Source organism: Branchiostoma belcheri, unplaced genomic scaffold (genome assembly GCF_001625305.1).
Source record: "Branchiostoma belcheri isolate BF01 breed outbred unplaced genomic scaffold, Haploidv18h27 scaffold461, whole genome shotgun sequence".
Taxonomy (NCBI): domain Eukaryota; kingdom Metazoa; phylum Chordata; class Leptocardii; order Amphioxiformes; family Branchiostomatidae; genus Branchiostoma; species Branchiostoma belcheri.
The window spans coordinates 28625-47921 of record NW_017804089.1 but is presented as its reverse complement, the minus strand read 5'-3'; the positions used below and the strand labels follow the sequence as shown (position 1 = coordinate 47921).

The window sequence follows — 19297 nt, the reverse complement described above, 5'->3', positions numbered from 1 at the left end:
AGTGCTATAGTACATTAGGCCACACCAAGTAAATTTTATGGATGACGTCCGCGCGCGCATTGGTTTTGGCCTGTTACCTAGAAAAAAAAACCAAAAATTCCGCTTCCTGTAACTATGACCAAAGAGTCACGACAGCGCCGCAAATAGGTTTGTACGGACCAAAGCTTATGAAGCATCAAGCAAGGAAATAATGACTTCAATTAGGAATTCAGTTTGGTACATGCTGCCACATTTGAAGAAACTTGCTGACTCCCCAAAGCACAAGACGACAACTGCTGTTCCACCTGATTCATTGCTTTTTTGATGATGAATAAAAGACTTCTTGCTTGTTACACTGTGTCACCTCATTCAATTTGTGTCCTAACATTTGTCGTCTCTTAGTTTATTTCTAATCTAGGCATCTTGTTTTTCAGGGCCTTTCTTGTTTTTTTTTCGCCCTGTCGCATTAGATTTAGGGTCTCAAAAGGACGCCATCCATAAAATTTACTTGGTGTGGCCTTATCTGCATGAACTATTATATAAATTTGTCATATTCTCCACCCAATGACAGTCCTATTTTAAACAAAGAAAGCTATTCTTGAATTTCTGCATATAAATCCATTTGGAATCAGTTATGCTATCAGCATCAGGACAATCATGACATTTTCTGACGAGGCACTGAAGCGAAGACATTTTTTTTTACAATTGACGAACTGCGAAATGTTCATAAAATAACCCATCTATAGTTGACTCGGGTCCTGTCAAAAGACAGCATAAGGATGTCGATGCATGTTAATGTTTTCCCAATCCCCCACCCAACCACTACACGGGAAAAGTGGAATCGCCCAGTTTCAGGTACTAACCCAAAGTTTCGGTGAGTCAAACTGACCGAGCCGGTTCGTATCTGGCACGGGTACTTGCATTTCAGTCACCGATTATTACAGTGTATAATATACTTAAAATGCCGCTGATATCGATCATTTCCAGAGCTTCTGGAGCAGACTGACTAGATTGCCATAACGTTAACCTACCTACCGGTTTCTGTGACTTCAAGTTCGCACCATATAACAACAGCTGCAAAATACGTGTGGGCAATCGAATGATAAATATAACAAAATGTCGGGTTGTTATTCTTCAAGAGGGAGCTGTTCTGGGTCAATATAATGGGTGGAAACTACTCGTATCCTCGGCAACCCGCCCGGCCGCCGTCGTCGAACAAGTCACCCTGTTGTGGATCACAATACCCGCAGAGACGGTGTTAGTCGGGACAAGTCTGAGAGGGGAATCCGCCCAGCTTGTTGTACAAACGGCCTAACAAAGGCCACCACAACAAGTTGAGAAATAAGCTGAAGTTAAGATAGGAACTGGCAACTACAAGTTTATAGGGCAAGGGTGGGGGGGAGAAAAAATGACGTCCGTCTCTCCAAGCATCCAACAAGGAGAGGAGGAGGTTTTAGAACCCGTGAAGATTTCGAACTCTCCACGTGTATTTACTGTCTTCTGATTGGTTGTTCTACACGTGGCCCCCGCGTGATTCAAGGGTGATTTCGCAACGTTCCTACCCTGTGGGCCTAACTAAAACAAAGCTCTGTTCCTGACGTCTTGCATATAATCAGCATTTCCTGTGTGGCCTTTTGACCACGTGCTATTCTGTCTGTCAATATTTTTCACCCACCTACGTACTAAGAACCTAGTACTCTAATCAGACAAACAAACACACATCCTCCTCTGATAATGCACCCAAAACAATACTTCTGTTCCCTGAAATAAAAGTCGACCCCTATAAATGTAGACCATTGACGGGGAGGGCGACTTGACAAAAGACTGGAAAATGTGGAGTAGTCCAGTTTCCTGTCTTGAAAATTACAGTTCAAACTCCTATAATACTGTCGCAACAGGTACCCAATAGCAAAATATACTGTATTATTATTATATTTCACATACATGTACGTAATATTGAACATGAAACTAGAGTTCTACAATTTCATACCTTCGCAAATAATGTTAACCTTCATGATTGACAAATAGAGAAACGTTTCCTTGTCTCATTATTTGCATGAACTATTACATAGGTTTATCATATTCTGCACCCAATGGCAGCCCTATTTTAAACAAAGAAAACTATTCTAGAATTTCTGCATAATTTGCAAATGGGGTCCATTTGGAATCAGGTATGCTATAAGCATCATGACATTTTCTACCGAGGCACTAAAGCGACTAATTTTTTTTACAATCGACGAACTGAAAAATGTTCATAGAAAAGCCCATCTATAGATGACTCGACTCCTGTCAAAAGACAGCATAATGATGCATGTTAACTTTTCCTAATCCACCACCAACCCACTACACGGGGAAAGTGGAATAGCCCAGTTTCAGGTACTGCCCAAAGTTTCGATGAGTCACACTGGCATGAGTTTGAGCCCCCTAGTTGCTTGCTCTAGAACTGCAGGGGAGTTTAAAAATATATAATATATGGCCTCCGTCGGTCAATACTGACCATGGTAAATCCTACTTAACATCTATCTACAGTATCTACTATGACTAAACAGTCCTATTCGTGAATGACAGTCTCTGCCGCAGTAGGGGAGTTTAAAGGACAAATGTTTAAAGGAGGATAACTCAAGAACCGATTGATGGATCATCATCATTGATGGTATGTAGGTAGCTTAAATGATGATTGACATAATGATATTACAATTATGCAAGTGTGGATGTAATTTGCATAATTAATGAGGAAATTCTATAAATCAGCTACATTCCATGATAGGAAGTTCAAGCTTGCAACATATATCATCAAGAACGAGAGAAACGCAGGCAGATATCGATTATGCAATGCTTTATATCGACGAACAATGGGTGTGAAGTATAAATTATTAATAAGTCGGTCGCCGCTAGAAATTTACTGGATGGCATTCAGTGACAAGCCCCCCGCCCTCCCCCCCCCCCCCCCCAACCTCCACAAAATCCTGGCAACCAAGCACCACATTGCAACCACAGCTGAGCATTTTTGTCCATTACGTGGAGTTCCTAGAGACTGTTGATATCTGACTCTATTCGACTATACTTCGAGTGAGGCCATCAAATCTAAGCAATCGTCAGACACCCGGTGTCAAGCCATATACATGATCCTGCCAAATACATGACACCGACACTACATGGGGGTTTCCAATATACCTGAGACAAGGGGTGGGAGGGGGTTGGTCGTGATGTGGGAGATTAAACCTAACCTAACCCTAATCGTAAGTCTAACCCTAGCCCTGAACAATGATCCCAACTCTAACCCTAACCCTAACTCACTCTGAGCTAACTTTAATACTAACCCCAACCCTAACCCTAGCCCTAAACACCTGACCTGTCACGTATGTGGAAGAGTGCAAGGATTTGGCTCAACGCCGGGAGCTCTCAGAAATCTACACAGCGTGGTTGTGCCCTACCGTGTCTAGACGCCGTCTTGATCCCCCTTCTGTGACGACCACACAGGGCGGTCCTGTTGACGAGGCGATGTCTGCAGCGAAAATGGCACCGAAACTTTCCACGCCTTCCTAAGATATACAGGCGCCTGACGTCAGTGAAACTGACATTCAGTGGTGCGTGACGGCACACAGCAACCACTCGTCCGACAGGGCGTTTTCTTTTGTTGCTGTTGAAAAAATTGAAGGGCAGTTATACCGACTATACAGATACAGAAGCTGGTGTGTTACGACGAAGGGTGGTTATACCGGCTATACAGATACAGAAGCTGGTGTGTTACGCCGAAGGGCGGTTATAGTGGCTTAGACTGTCATATTGATATTGAATTTATTTACAGAAGAACCTTCAAGTTGTTAAACTGAAAGTTTGTACCAGTATAGCAGTGTTACTGCACAGAAATTTCAAACTCCAGTACATAAAAGATCTGTCATACCAATTTGTAGCACTGTTTATGTACAGGCTACAATATACTTTCATGAAACCATTTCAGAACTTGAATTTTCCATCTGGTATATTGGATTCAGGTTGGGGACAGTTGCAACATCCATTAGTCCATTTATAGTGTCTGTGTAGCAGTTTTTGCATATCTCTGACTCCCATTCTTCTGGTTGAAATGTTGAAATACTGCTAGGAACCACTGCTCACAGTCTCATGTTGAGCTCATCATTCATGTAGCAGCGAGCAGTAGAAACAGATAAAAACCCTCCTGGTCCCGGGCCGGGGTTCGAACCCACGGTCCCCGGGCGCCAGCTTACAATCCTACTGAATCAGCTGAAGACCTCTAGACCCATCGGCCGGGTCAGTTGGTAGCGCCTATTAACCCCCCACTGTTACACACTGGAAAACAGAAAAGAAATTTTAAAATTATAAGTGGCACCTCACTGCACGTCACCCCTCCCACAAAGCCATGCATACCCACACAGCCATGCATACATTATAAAACAACCATTCATTTCGGTACATTTCCCTTCTCTGCTATGGTCACGCTAAATAAACATACGCTATGTAAACAAACATGGCGACTGGCCGGGTTTATTTGTCGCCTCCTGTTAACCGCCGAAATGAGTCCTTAGCATGGTTCACAGAATTTATCATAGCGCAGTCAGAATCGGGAAAGCCAGGCTAAAATATATGTCGTTGTAATCCTTACAAGTCAGGGAACCTCGGGAAGTTCACTTGAAGATCACACTTGTACACAAAAACGAGCTTTGTAGCGTCAAAGTTGACCTTTATTCGCTAGCTAAGAACTCATTTTGGCGTAGGTTTTCGAACTGTATGGGGGTTTCCGTGATACCGCTAATCCCATCTACTTCCGGGTCACGGCTTACGAGGTTCGGTTACTAGTATATTACACGCCGTAGAGCGAAGGAAACGTTGCGGAGTGAAATTTCATGAAAAAAAGCCGCGCCTATAAGGTTTCTCAACTTCTTCCCAAAAATCCAATTACGCTTTGGCGAGTATATTAGGGTCTGCCCTCCGTGTCTATCATATAAATGATACACGTAAACGTCGGGTCGTCTTCGAAGTACCTTATGTATCATTTCAATGATACGTGTAACTACCTTGGTTTTCCAAATTCGGACTGACTTCCAATATAGTAACCCCACTATCATATCTACGCATGTGCGGAACGATCAAAAAATCCCTTCACCTTTGGCGAGTACTCTTTCTCGCAAAGGCGATTATGGTCTGCCCTCCGTGTCTATCATATAAATGATACACGCAAAAGTCGGGTCGTCCTCGGAGTGTTTTATGTATCATTTCAATTAGCTATTTAAATGATTGCTGGTACAGTGTACCCGTCTCACACATGCGTAGATATGATAGTGGGGTTACTATATTGGAAGTCAGTCCGACTTTGAAAAACCTACTAGGTAGTTACACGTATCATTGAAATGATACATAAAGCACTCCGAGGACGACCCGACGTTTACGTGTATCATTTATATGATAGACACGGAGGGCAGACCCTAATATACTCGCCAATTGGATTTTTGGGAAGAAGTTGCGAAACCTTATTGGCGCGGCTTTTTTAAGAGCCAAGTGGTAACTCTTCTATTAGCTATTTAAATGATTGCTGGTACAGTGTACCCGTCTCACACATGCGTAGATATGATAGTGGGGTTACTATATTGGAAGTCAGTACGAATTTGGAAAACCTAGGTAGTTACACGTATCATTGAAATGATACATAAGGTACTTCGAAGACGACCCGACTTTTTGCGTGTATCATTTATATGATACACGCGGAGGGCAGACTTTAATCGCCTTTGCGAGAAAGAGTACTCGCCAAAGGGTGAAGGATTTTTGGGAAGAAGTTGTGAAACCGTAACGGCTTTGCAAAGGTCACCTTTCTAGTTGATGATTATTTTATACTTATGTTTAAATCATGTGATTTCTGTATCCCACGTACTCATGCATGGTGTCCTATCAGCCTATATGGGCTGGGCGACAATATTTATACACTTCTATGCACTCCGAAGAAGCCTGACTTTTACCTGTATGATTGCAATTATATACACGGGGGACGATTTTGCAACGATTGAGATTTTTAAAGTCGGACTGTCTTCATGCTGTCTAACAACAATTTTGGTAAAAATTAGGTAATTTTCGGGGCGCAATGTGATTCAGGTGAAAGTCGTGTTGTCGTCGACGTGTTTGCAACGATACAGGCAAAATGTATCGGCTATCGAATGATTGCTAGCGTACTCGTTTTTACACATGTGCATACATGTCAGTGGCTCGTTCAAGCAAAAGAGCCATATATATTAATTCCTTGAGCCATTCTTTCCCCGAAAGGGTGAGTATGCGCAGTACACTGCCCTTGGCTTGCAGCGGCCCTTCGCCGGGTAATGACGTCGCTGGACGTGACCCGGAAACAGATGCAACCAGATACCGCGAAACCCCCATAGGGTGCGTATTTTGACGGAAATCCAATGGCGGAAACCTCGCCGAAAAATGGAAATGAGTCAACTTTGACGCTACAAAGCTCGTTTTTGTGTGCAAGTGTGATCTTCAAGTGAACTTCCCGAGGTTCCCTGACTTGTAAGGATTACAACGACATATATTTTAGCCTGGCTTTCCCGATTCTGACTGCGCTATGATAAATTCTGTGAACCATGCTAAGGACTCATTTCGGCGGTTAACACCTCCGCCGATAGTTGCCGATTATTCATTTATACCCGGAATAATTTTTTCCCAATCCATTGACAAACATTATGTGATCATCCTGACAGAAAAGTCCCTTTTCTGACCTTAGTTAACGATAGTCACTGCGATTTCTTGTTCTCTAGGCCACGTATAAGTTACCTCATGGTCAAAATAGTCTTGAAGTATAGAATAACTTTTTATCTCGGTACATTTCACTTCTCTTTTGTGATCGCGCTAAACAAACATATTGTGTTACGCTATGTAAACAAACATGGCGACTGGCCTCCGCCAATTCATTGATTCATTGTTCCCTGGGCCTCGAATAAGTTATCTTATTCCAAAACACAGCAACTTTGGATCACATTAAAGCAGGGTGTATTCCGGTAGATTTCAGCCTCTTATGTGTATTCCAGGATATTCCGATGTATCCCTGTATATTTCTGTGTATTCCGGTAATAGGCAGACCCCTAGACACTAGCGGTCCTTAGATATCGTAAAAAACGTACCGTATAATTCCTTTGAAGAGAAATAGAACGCGATGTTTCAGACAAGTAAGGGGTTGGACATCGCTCAAACTCATCTTTGATCTTTTGGTGGGGAAACTGCCGATAACGCCACGTGGAAGCCAAAAACTTTGATAATGTGCGGCAGCTTCGAACAAAGGGGGCGGCTCGGCTTGTTTATCTACCCGTTTCGGGTTGCTAAGTCAACTTTGTGCAGGTGCACTTAGTCTTAATAATTGCGACAAGGCTTAGAGCTTTGAACATAGCTTATTGCATTCTGACCTTCGTACCTGTTGACTACTCTCTCTTGTGCTGTCGAGACTTGTTTTTCTAAACCCTCCACCAAAAATTTTTTCCATGTTAGGAGAAAACCAAATCAGGCTTCTCTTTGTAATTTTGTTGTTGATCACACAAGCTGAATTAGTGCAATCGTTTTGATTTTTCGTTCTAAAAATTGTTCTTGTGAATGCCTAGAGAGAATATTTATCTCCATGAAAAATGGAGGTATTGTTTTTGGCGTGTCTGTCTGTGTGTCTGTTTCTGTGTGTGTGTCTGTGTGTGTGTGTTTGTGTTTCCGCACATTTGTAGTCAGCATAACTTCATAACGCCTAGTTTATGTATTATGATGAAATTTGGTATGTTGGTAAGTCTTGCAAATGATGACCTAATTTGCATAATTAGTGCAAAAATTCTATTATTTCTGATCTGTAATTTAATCAAAAATTAACATACATCACTATAGATATATCATGTTAATGCAGATCCCATTTGCATAATTAAAGAAGAAATTTACATTTACATATCAAGCCCATATTTCATGGAGGTATTAAATCTCGAGCTCGGAACTCTTGTTCTAATTTTCATGATCAGGACTCTTTTTTTACGTTTCCTCCTGTAGTGGTAGGAATAACACGTCATGTTTTTCAATAGCCAGACTTTTATAACCTCTGGACGTTGATTTAGAGTCTAAATGACTGTACACACATACTATTTGGAACAATGGTGGTCGACAAACTGTTCAGTCATCATTTCAGTACAGACTTGTTGCTACATGCATTGTCAACAATGGGTGGTGGCTATTTTAGGACTTAGCGGGGGATTTACCTGGGACGACTTCCAACCGAAGAGGGGGGAGACGTCGTCTTTATGCAGACATGGGAGAAAATAACGTTGAGTTTTCTTGCTGGTGAAAAGAAGTGATCACGACAAGCGCTCAAGGGCTATCATGAAAGATACGATGCTTCCTGTCCCAGTAGTTAAAACACCATAGAAATGTTGAACTTGCAAGATGCACCCCCCTAAATCGCTAACCTTTGACATGGAATAGTCCAATTCACAGGTACAAACCCAAAGTTTCGGTATACGTCATCAAGTCAAGGAAAAAGGTTGCGTACGTTTTGCTATCGGTGTGAAAGACACTTGCTTCCAGCAGTCTGCCATTTTTTTCGTCATCTCATCACTGTGCCATACATCGTTTTAAAAATGCCACCGGTCGCCTCCAAGCCAGTGTCGCCGTTCCCGGCCCAGGAAATGGTGGAATTGCTGAAGCAAATTGAAGAATGTGTATTTAACCTTGTCAGTGCATCTAAGAAAAGGGGTGCCAAGGTACGACAGGAGGTTGTCGTCCTGCTGAAGAAGTACATGGACCTACTCACCGAGGCTCGCCGAGAGTGCATGTTTTTCCGGTGAGTTCAAGTAAAGGTTAGGGTTTGTTTGTTTGCACTTAACTTTGCAACTTGATATAACGGAGGTACACTAACTTCGGGCGTGCCCAACTTCGGACGGATTTTTTTACTGATCTTATTATGCAAAAGTACGCCATGTTTGTTGCCACCAACTTCGCTAATAAAAAGGCAAAAAAAAAAAAACATAGTCAATGCATACAGCTGTTATTTGCATGCAAAGTATAGTTCTATATATTTGTCTTCGTCAGAAGGACTATGAAATTGTCTCGCCGGAGTGTGGGGAACTGCGGATTTTGCGATATAACTCTGGAAGGCATGATTCGACGTCCATGATTTTTGGCAGACATATTACCGCTGTTAAGGCCGAAGTCAAGTACAAGTTTTGGCTTCGTGGGGGGTCCGTGCGTCACGTCAGTGCACCTTTTGTGTTTGTGGCTTGTTAGCAAGATAACTCAAGTATTTGTAAAATGTTGATTATAATTCTTGGTGTGGTGGTTACTATTGTCGGGACCAAGGTTAAGTTCGTTACTGAGCTTCGTGGGGGGTTTCGTTGTGACTACAGGGGGCATTTTGTTAATTTTTCTTGTGAGCAGGATAACTTTTGTATGTGTGGATGGAAGTTAATGAAATTTGATAGGCATATTACTGTCGTGGTCTCCAAGATTGAGTTCAAAGATGAGAGTCGTGGAGGTCGTTATGTCCCCGTAATAGGACCTTTTGTGTTTAGAAATCCCCCACCTACATCTGCTTGGAGATAGCCGACAGCTGGATATAGCCGGGGAATCCCATAATGGGATGGGATCAAATGACGTTACATTGAGGGATTGTACTATAACTTCAGCAGGGGGAGGATAGGTTGGACATATGTCAGGTTATTTTCTACGGCCACACCAAGTAATTGCTATGGATGACGTCCACTGGAGACCTTAAATCTAATTACCTTAAATTTAAGGCAAGCGCGCAATAAAAAACACTAAGGGCCGAAAAACGAGATGCCTAGATTTGGAATATACTAACTGTAGAAGTACAAATGTTAGGACACAAAGAACACAAGAAACAAGTCTTCTATTTGTCATAAAGACAAATTAACAAAACAGCAGTAGTCACCCTGTTCTGATTCTTTCCTTTATAACATCTTCTCTTATTATATTTTGCGGCGCTGTCGTGACACTTTCAACACAGTAAGAACTTCTTGGACGTTTTTTTTCCAGTAACAGTCCAAACTCAAATAACTGGGGGGGGGGGGGTAACACGGGTGACGACGCATCTGTATAATCTGCGGCAAACCGTTTCAGGGTGTTCTGTACCATAAAAATAGTACTTTTGTTCTTTAGACCAAATTGATTATTAAAAAGAGTGAAGAATACGCGTGTTAATTTCTCTAGAACGATGTACCTCTGACGAAGACATGAGATCTCCGACCTCTAGTTATTTATCGTTTTGTCGAAAAGGCTAGGAAATATGGGTCATTTTCACCAATCATGACAAAGAGGCTGCATTGCGGCGGCTCGTTCCCAGAAATAAACGACCTGTACCAAAATTTGACACCACTGCCACATACACAAGGTATAAATCTGCGTGTCTCTGAGTGTTTGTTTTGTTGAAAACCTACACGTGAAAAACATCGTCAACACCGGTGTCGTTTGCATTTCCCATGATTCCCCGGGGACCGCATTGATTGCGTAATCCGAGTTTTCAGTGGAAACACGGACTGATTGCATTAGATACTACCCTCCTCTCGTGAGACGAGAAGTGCACACAATCGCAATTTTACTGTCCAAAGAAAGCTAAAATATCATAAAATTCTACTCTTATATTTTACTTCACTTAATTTTATCATCAACGCCTGAAGAGAGCAAAATTACGAAAGCGTCCGAAGTTAGGGCAAACTGTCTAGCGTAGCATTCACGAAGGTACCCTCACGAAAACGTCTCACAGAGTTTGTCGCTTGTAACACGGAACGTGAAGGGCTCATGTATAGTATGAATGCATTTCTTATCCAAGTATGTTGTTTACATTAATGTTCTCATAATTCATTCACCAAAACCTGACCACTCTTTGACAACTGGCGAATGCCGTGAGTTCGAGCGCGTGAAAAAGCGTCCGATGTTAGGGCACCCCCCGTTAAAAAGCTATAAATTTGATAAGCTAGTCTACCAAGTCTTCCACACTGATGGGGTATAATATGTTGTCACAGTGGTAATACACTATTTGAAACAGACCTATACAAAGTACCTTTCTTTGGCGACTCTAGAGTGCACCGTTACCTCTCTAAATTTGCCCAGAAGGGAGTTAGTCACGAAAAGGAACTTAGCCACGGAGGGAATTTAGGTATTCTCCACGGAAAATAGCAGCCATCCCGTACCCAGGTCTGTTTGCGAAGGTCGTCCCCTGATTCGTCAGAGCAATCTAACCCCGCCCCGTCTACTCTCATTCCCAGGATATGCAGTGTAACTCAAGTAGCCCTCATGCGATCTATCTATGTATTGCATGTAACACTCTGGCCCTACACGTAGCCCTCATGCGATCTAGCTACAATGGGTGGGTAAGCTGACGATCTTATTGTTTTCGACGCTGCGGCGGAGCGTGCGAGGATGTAAACATTGTCTGACCGAAACATTGTCTGACCGCTGTGATTCACTTAGCTTTCAAGCAGAGGCGTCATGTGTCGGCCCCTCCACTTCCTAAATGACACTTCTTAACTTCGCCAGGAAGGTTATGTTTTCTGTAGCGTTTGTGTGTGTAAGTTTGTCTCATGTGTTAACACGATAACTCGAGAACACTTTTGGTAGATTGTCTTGATACTAAGTAGGTCTTGATAAGACTTTAAGATGATTAGTACATATTTGGGCCCCTGGCGGCTTATTATGGTGCTGCAGCAAAAATCGATCCTCATTTCAGATATTTGTACCGCCTGGCAAATTCTCATTATGGTTATTGAAAAGTAGGGTGTCTGTGGAATATATTTTGGTGTGATAGACATTGCAGATTGGTAGCTTTGACCTTGTTATCTGACCTTGAACTTTGACCTCACATGGACGTCATTTTGCACTTAATGCAGGGGGGATTGGTAAATTTTTTTCCAAAACTTTATTAATATTCACAATGTTACATTAAAAAGAGGTATATAATTGACATACATGTACAATCGTGTGGGATGATACATAACAATCAAAAACAGTTTTTTTTTAAGGTAACGTTATCTGGGGATTGTCCATATATAATGATATCACATAAAAAGTTCCCATTGTTCATTGTGTTCTACTTCTATAATTTTATTTAGTCTGTGCTTAAAAATTGAGAGTTTTGGTTTGCAATTTGTTATGAAACATGTGTATATACAATATTTAGCGGTAAGAAGACAGTGTGCAAGTGCACTAACATGGCTAGGGCTATCAATTATACCATAAATAATCATCTTCTCGTCTACGAATAAGTCTTGTTTGGTACATCGTTTCCACCAGTAACAGAACTCTTTCCAAAAGTTTTTTGCTTCTTTACAATACAAAAGTAAATGTTCGATAGTGTGCTTATCTGTGCATTTGTTACATTGATCTGTTTGTACCAGGTTTGCTTTTCTTAGCCAACTATTTGTAGCCAGGTAGTGATGGATAATCTTATACTGAAAACATTGTAATTTGGTTTCCCTTGTAGCGACAAAAGCAGCAGTATAGGCTCTCTTGATGTTGTCTTTACCAATTTTGTGTATAATTTCTGTTTCTCTACTTGGAGGCACAACTTGTTTCTGAATAAGAATATCATATACTTGTTTGCATGTTGTTGTTAAGGGATGTATCTTTTCGGTATATTCAATAATGTTGTCAGGGGTGCATTTTCTTCCAATGTTTTTTATGATATCTTTCCACTTTTTAGGTATGGCCACTCTTATAGAATTGTATTTCATTATTTTCTTTGAATCCATGGTTATACCATATAGATTATGTAAGTCATTGGTTGTTAGAAATGATCCATCCCCATACAACAAATCATTTACACAAATAATGACAGCATCTATCCATATTTTGTAAAACACTGGGGAGTGGTAAATACTAGTAATCAAATATGGCTATTTTTCCATGTAACTTGATGGACTGATAAAACACGAACCGTGGATTACAAAAATGTTAAATTTGTTTCGATGCCATTTCCGAAAGTGATGAGTCCCTTTGAAATTTGAATGTTTTTTTTTAGAAATTAGTAAAAAAATGTAATGTTTACTCAAAATCTGTCATATATTTAGCCTGCATTTATCTGATTTCCCTAAATTTTGAGCTTTAAATCATAAAGTTTCAGCAATTCCTATCAGGAGATATGAGCATCTAAAATATGTATTCCCACAGGCCTTGTGTTGGGAAAACCGTTGCTAGGGACGTTGCTAAGGAGGCACTTGACTGCTTTTCCAGCAAAATAGATTGAATACAAGAGTTCCACGATCTTATACCTTCGCCAAATGATGTTAACCCTTGCGGTTGACGAATTATATAATTTTAATCATTGGCTTTGTAACTAAGAGCCTCATTTGCATGGAGTATATCAGTTGGTCATATTCTCCACCCAATGACAGACTTATTTTAACAAAAGGCTATTATAGCACTACCTCAAAAATTAGGCAAATAAGGTCATGATATACATAAATTATGTTTATTATTACTTCACCACCTAGTGGTGAAGTCATATTGTTTTCGCTCACGTTTCTTCTTCTCCTCCTGCCATTTCTTTAAATCGATTCAACTCCTTCATTTTTGGGCCAAATAACATGAAATTTGGCATGAAGTTAGAGTAGGCAAAAACCCCTAGGCGTTTTCTTCATTTTTGTGATACAGGCTATTAGAATGGTTTTATTTGAGCTTTTCGGCTGTGTTATACTACATGTGCTATAGCAGTGTGTTACCATACTTAGGCATGAGTCATCAGAATGGCATGTAGAGCAGGCAACCAATAGGCATGCAGCTTTCCTCTATTCTCCTTGCTGATTGGCTGTTCAGATCTGATTGGGTTAACTCAATTAACACCTGTACAAAGCCATGCTATATTGACAGTATGAACTTTATTCAAGTGTTTTGGGGTAGGGATGTATTAATGTAAAACTTTCCTGCTCCAGCATTGGAATGCAGGGCATAAACGCTTCTTTTTGTCGTGAAAATCAACAGTTTGCATTATGCAATTAAAAATCTCAACCAATAATGTGAGGGATAGCTATCCAACTGTTGCAACTTCATACTATAGTAATATCAATGTAAAGAATTGTTTTCCCTTGTATTACTCCTTCCTTCCCTCCCATGTCGTGAAATGTGGTGAAGTCATGCTGAATTTGCTCCAAAGCAAATGTCGGCCTTTCTAGTTATGGGTTCACCACACCACGAAGTGGTGGTGAACCCATATTGCTTTTTCTGATGTTTCTTCTTCTCCTCCTTCTCCTCCTGCCATTTTTAAATGGATTCAGCTTCTTCATTTTAGGGCCTAAGGTCCTGAAATTTGGTATGGAGGTACAGTGGGCAAATACCCCTAGGCGTTTTTTAAATTTTTGCGGTACAGGCTTTTAGAATGGTTTTATTTGAGTTTTTTGGCTGTGTTATAGCAAATGTATTACTGTGTTAGTGTCTGTTTACCACGTCTGGGCATGAGTCATCACAATGGAATGCAGGGCATCAACCAATAGGCATGCAGCTTTCCTCTATACATCTTGCTGATTGGCTGTTGGGATTTAACTTGATTAACACCTGCACAGAGCATTTCCATACTGACAGTATGTCTTTATTCAAGTGTTTTGGTAGGTATTTCAAGCTTTTCTGCTCCAGCATTGGAATGCGGGGCATGAACGTTTTTTTATTTATTTTGAAAATCAACAGTTTGCATTATGCAATTAAAAATCCTAACCAATAAAGTAGGGAATAGCTATCCAACTGTTGTTTTAGTTGTATGTTACTTCATATTATAGTTATATCAATGTAATCATTGTTTTCCCTTGTGTTTCTCATTCTTTCCCTGCCATGTCGTAAAATGTGGTGAACCCATCGCTGTATTTGCTCCAAAGCAAATATGGCCTTTCTAGTTAATGTTCACCTTCACTTAACTTCCAAATGTGCTATGAAATTCCCAGAAGTTACAACTATGAAATTATGAAAATCCCTCATTAATTATCAAATTAGGTCTTCATTTGCATAATCTATATCCTCAGATGTTTTTCCCGTTCTCAATTACATGTCACAAGTGTTTCATAGTACTTTCATCGGACAAAGCAGATGTATAGAATTTCCTCATTGATTTTGCAAATTAGCTCCTGACTTGCCTAATTGTCATCGGATTATGTCAAGCATCACTTAAGCTACCTACATACCAAAAATCGTGGCAACCCAGGCTACCGAAGCTCCACTGAAGCATGTGCCGGCTTGTCGTATACGTCGCTATGTACTGCCGCAAATTCACAATACCAGCTTTGTATTCCTGTGGTTTAGTATCATTTTTATTTTTGGCCGGAATTTTTTTATTCTCCCGCGCGCACTAGTTTGAGGGTCTTAATAGGATGTCATCCATAAAATTTAGTCGGTGTGGCCTTAGGGAACTTTGAAATCAGATGTTTGTTTAGGCTTTTAAATCAACGTTCCCTTACGCTCCCATGGAATTTGGTACGCCTTGGCGCACTGGCCGACTGATATGAAATAATACCCACTTTACGGATGAAAACAAAAGAGAAAGAATTTGGGCATGAACAAATACAACCACAGGTTGACTTTTCGTGACCTAAATTTAGAAGGAGAAACCGTACACTATATGACCTGTTACTGTATATATACAACAAATACAACAAATGTATTGACATTGGTAACATGACGGAAAATATTAAAAAACTAGAAAGGCCGACATTTGCTTGGGAGCAAATACAGCATATTTCAGTCCATCTCCCTCCCACGCAAAAGTGGACTATTCCAAACTCACCCCAGTGCAAAACTGGAAGATTCTCAAAGAAATGAATTATATTAGAGCTATGTAATTGATAACAAAGATGCAAGATCAGCACTTTGAATCTCGACAGCTTTACTTACAAAATTTCACATCACTCTTATATATCGCACAATCTTATAGCAGGTATGTAAATACTAACAATGATGAGATTTGATACATTTTGAAGGTCTAATTGCAAAGAAAAGGAAACTATACATAACTTTGTAAATATATATAGATGAACTATAAAACTATACATACATACATATTGAACTATACATTAACTAGAGTTCCCCGATCTCATACCTTCGCCAAATGATGTTAATCTTTATGACTGACAAAGTTTAGATTAGATTATTCCCCCTGATTTAAGAAATAGGAACCTAATTTTCATTATATCATTTTATCATAATCTCAACCAAAAGACAGTCTTATATTAACAAAGAATGCATTCTAGCATTTCCTAATAAATTATGCAAATGAGGTCCTGATTGGAATAAATTATGTTTAATGATGTTCACCTCAATTTAACTTTCAAATACCACAAGTATGAAATTCCAGGCAGTTATCATTACATAATTATAAAATATTCTCATTAATTATGCAAATTAAGTCATTATTAACATAATCAACATCTTCCTGTGTTTCTCTCGTTGTCAATTACCAATGTCACAAGCTTCAATTGTCCTATCATGGAATGCAGCTGATTTATAGAATTTTCCCATAAATTATGCAAATTACATCCATATTTGCATAATTGTCACATAATTATATTAAGCATCACGTAAGCTACCTACATACCAAAAATCACGACGATCCGTCAACCGGTTCTTGAGTTATCCCCTTTTGAATATTTTCAACAATTTATCCCTGCAGTTCCAGAGCAAGCCGCTAGGGGGCCTTAACTCACGTCACTTCTTTCCCTGCACAAGAGCTACCTACCATCACCATTTCATCACCATAGCATGTCTAGATCATGAGATATCAAAACCGGAAGTTCAGCTGCAGTACCATAACAAGCCGCTAGGGGGTCCAAAATCTAATCATTTTGAGGTCGCATCAAGACCTACCCACCTACCAAGTATCAAGACAATCCATCAAGGCCTTCTCAAGTTATCGTGTTTACAGACACACACACACACAAACACACACATACACGAACGCCCCTGAAAACATAACCTTCTTGGCGAAGGTAATTAAATGCACTATGGCACTATACATAAATATTGAATAAGATGTACATGACTTACATATACTATAAAACACTACATTCATATATTGAATAATCTACATATGATTGACATGATTATATATATCATACATATACCATGCAACTACAAATATCAGATGTTGAATATGCTATACATGATTTGTGTATACTATGAAACTACTACAGTACCGTTCCCGTTATAGTTACAATCACCACCGTTACTATGATCGCATTTCTAACTCGTTAGTTTTCCGTTACTAACTGGTTACCGTTTACAAACGCGCTAGTATTGCATGATTTACTACCGGCGCACTGCTGGAACAGCGGAAGGAACGTTGATCTAGCCTGCGCATGCATTTTACTATATTGTAACGTTTAAAACGTTTTAACGATCACCGGTGCATCAATTAGATCGATATTTTCTTTTGTCACTGTTGCCCAGGCAAGCGTTTCTATAGTTTGTCAACTTTATTTTACTGTTTTTCTCTGTTTGTTTACTTACTTTACCACCGAATATGCAATCCTAGATGATCTGAAGTTATAAATGCCCCGGTCCGCCTAGCCGTGGACGACTCTGTAACCCTTTTTGCATGATAATGCCGGGTACATAGTCGTGGTGCGATCCATAGGCCAAAACCAACCTTTGCCGTGCCGGGCCTCATGCAACGGGCCGGCCCCGGTTTTTTGGTGTCCCTGGCTTCCCGACGCACTCACCTGCCGGGCCGGGGGGATAAGACCCTAAACAAACGCAGCATTTAACCACAACACGGCCTCGGAACACGTAACTCCATACAAATCATCGGCGATCGGCGCCATTTTGAATTCAGGAATGGGCCCGCAAAACAGGTCGGACCCTGAGTTTACGACAGATTACGTCGTTATTTTCAACTCTTCAACGTTCAAAATTGCCGGTAGCATGACGTAAAAGGGTTACAGAGTCGTCCACGGCTACGGTCCGCCGTACATTGTAATAGGCGGCGGGCGTGAGGTAACGTTAGGGATGTGCAAAAACATCGCGGAAAATGCCTATAACACTCGAAAAAAGGCAGCATATTTACACGTGCCTGCAAACATTTTATGGCTAATTCTAGGCCAGTTTTGGTGAGTTTTGTTATGTCCTTTTTTGTTTAGAGTGGGACCGGACGGAAAGCCGTGCCGCGACTCCATAATCGTCCGACTCCGTGCACTTCCGTGTTACATTACGTTGTACGTGACCAACAAAATAACGCCAAAGGCACCACAATCCCACATGTACATATATATTTATTCCCGAAAAAAATTCTTTTGAGTACGCATTTCGTCACTAGGATGTTGCTAATTAGTCGTAGAAATAAGGTATAAATCAGCGTAAACATGTGGCTCGAGTTCTCTTCACTTCGCGCGCCCCGGCATGCAGCCGGCTTCGTTCTAGCCAATCAGAGCGCAGGTCATCAAAGGTGAACCAATCAGAGCGTAGCAGTGCTTTGCTACTTGCATATGTTAATGAAGCATGCAGGGTCCGTCCGTGCTGTTTGTGACAGCGAAGCTCTGCTGAGCGCGGCTGGAAATGTGTTTTGCAACTACATGTATATTTTTACGCGGCTTTTTTGACGTTTGACGCTGACTTCGGCACGATATAATCGCGCTACCGGAGGCGGCAAATGAGTGGTCATTTTTACACAAACGTCGAGAAATTTTGGCGTTATGCACCCGGAAGTGCGCCGATATCGGTTTGCGTCCCCCCATGGTCCCCCTGACAGTTTCCCCCATCAAAATAAGAAACAAAACTACCGATATTAAATAGAACCATGTATTACAATTATCATTTCAACATGATTGATCTATAACATATTCCTTTCTAATATAAGTATAATATCATCATGGTTGTGGAAAGTCCTCAGGTAGCGAACCATTTAGTCGGCATGAGTTCTTGTGCCGCCGGGAGTGACGAATATTTTCTTACAAGTTACACATACCTTCCGAAAAACTTTGCGGCACCCAGGATTAGGATGGTCTGCATATTCCCTCGTCGTGATTGTAGATGACTGATGACGTAAAAATCTAGGTAACGTTACATAAAATTGAATGTGTGGGTCATTGTGCACGACTTACGTGCAACGTGACCTCAGGTAACCCGCAATGTTCGATGTGTTCGATGGCCAACGGCAGATAGAACGGGCATTCTTTAGATCGAACGTGGAACGGGTACAGCACTTTTGGCCCCTTTTTTGGCTGAAAATAGCCATTAAAGTCCCCTAAATGAGTCATTTGGAAATTGTGTATGCCAAACATGTGACTGCTATTCTGTAAACACATGTTCAAGGTACCCTTATACCGAATTTCAGATCATTTGGTTGTAAAACCAGCGCTCAGGATCC

General features: G+C 40.8%; 1 protein-coding gene across 1 annotated transcript in view; it reads left to right on the top strand.

Moving 5' to 3' along the window:
- Positions 1-8493: 8493 nt before the first annotated feature.
- The window catches only part of LOC109479082, a 16338-nt gene continuing 5534 nt past the window's right edge, over positions 8494-19297 (top strand). Inside the window, exon 1 of the mRNA XM_019780958.1 lies at positions 8494-8788. Coding sequence (XP_019636517.1) covers positions 8586-8788 — 203 coding nt within the window. The 5' untranslated portion in view covers positions 8494-8585. The remainder of the gene's footprint in view (positions 8789-19297) is intronic.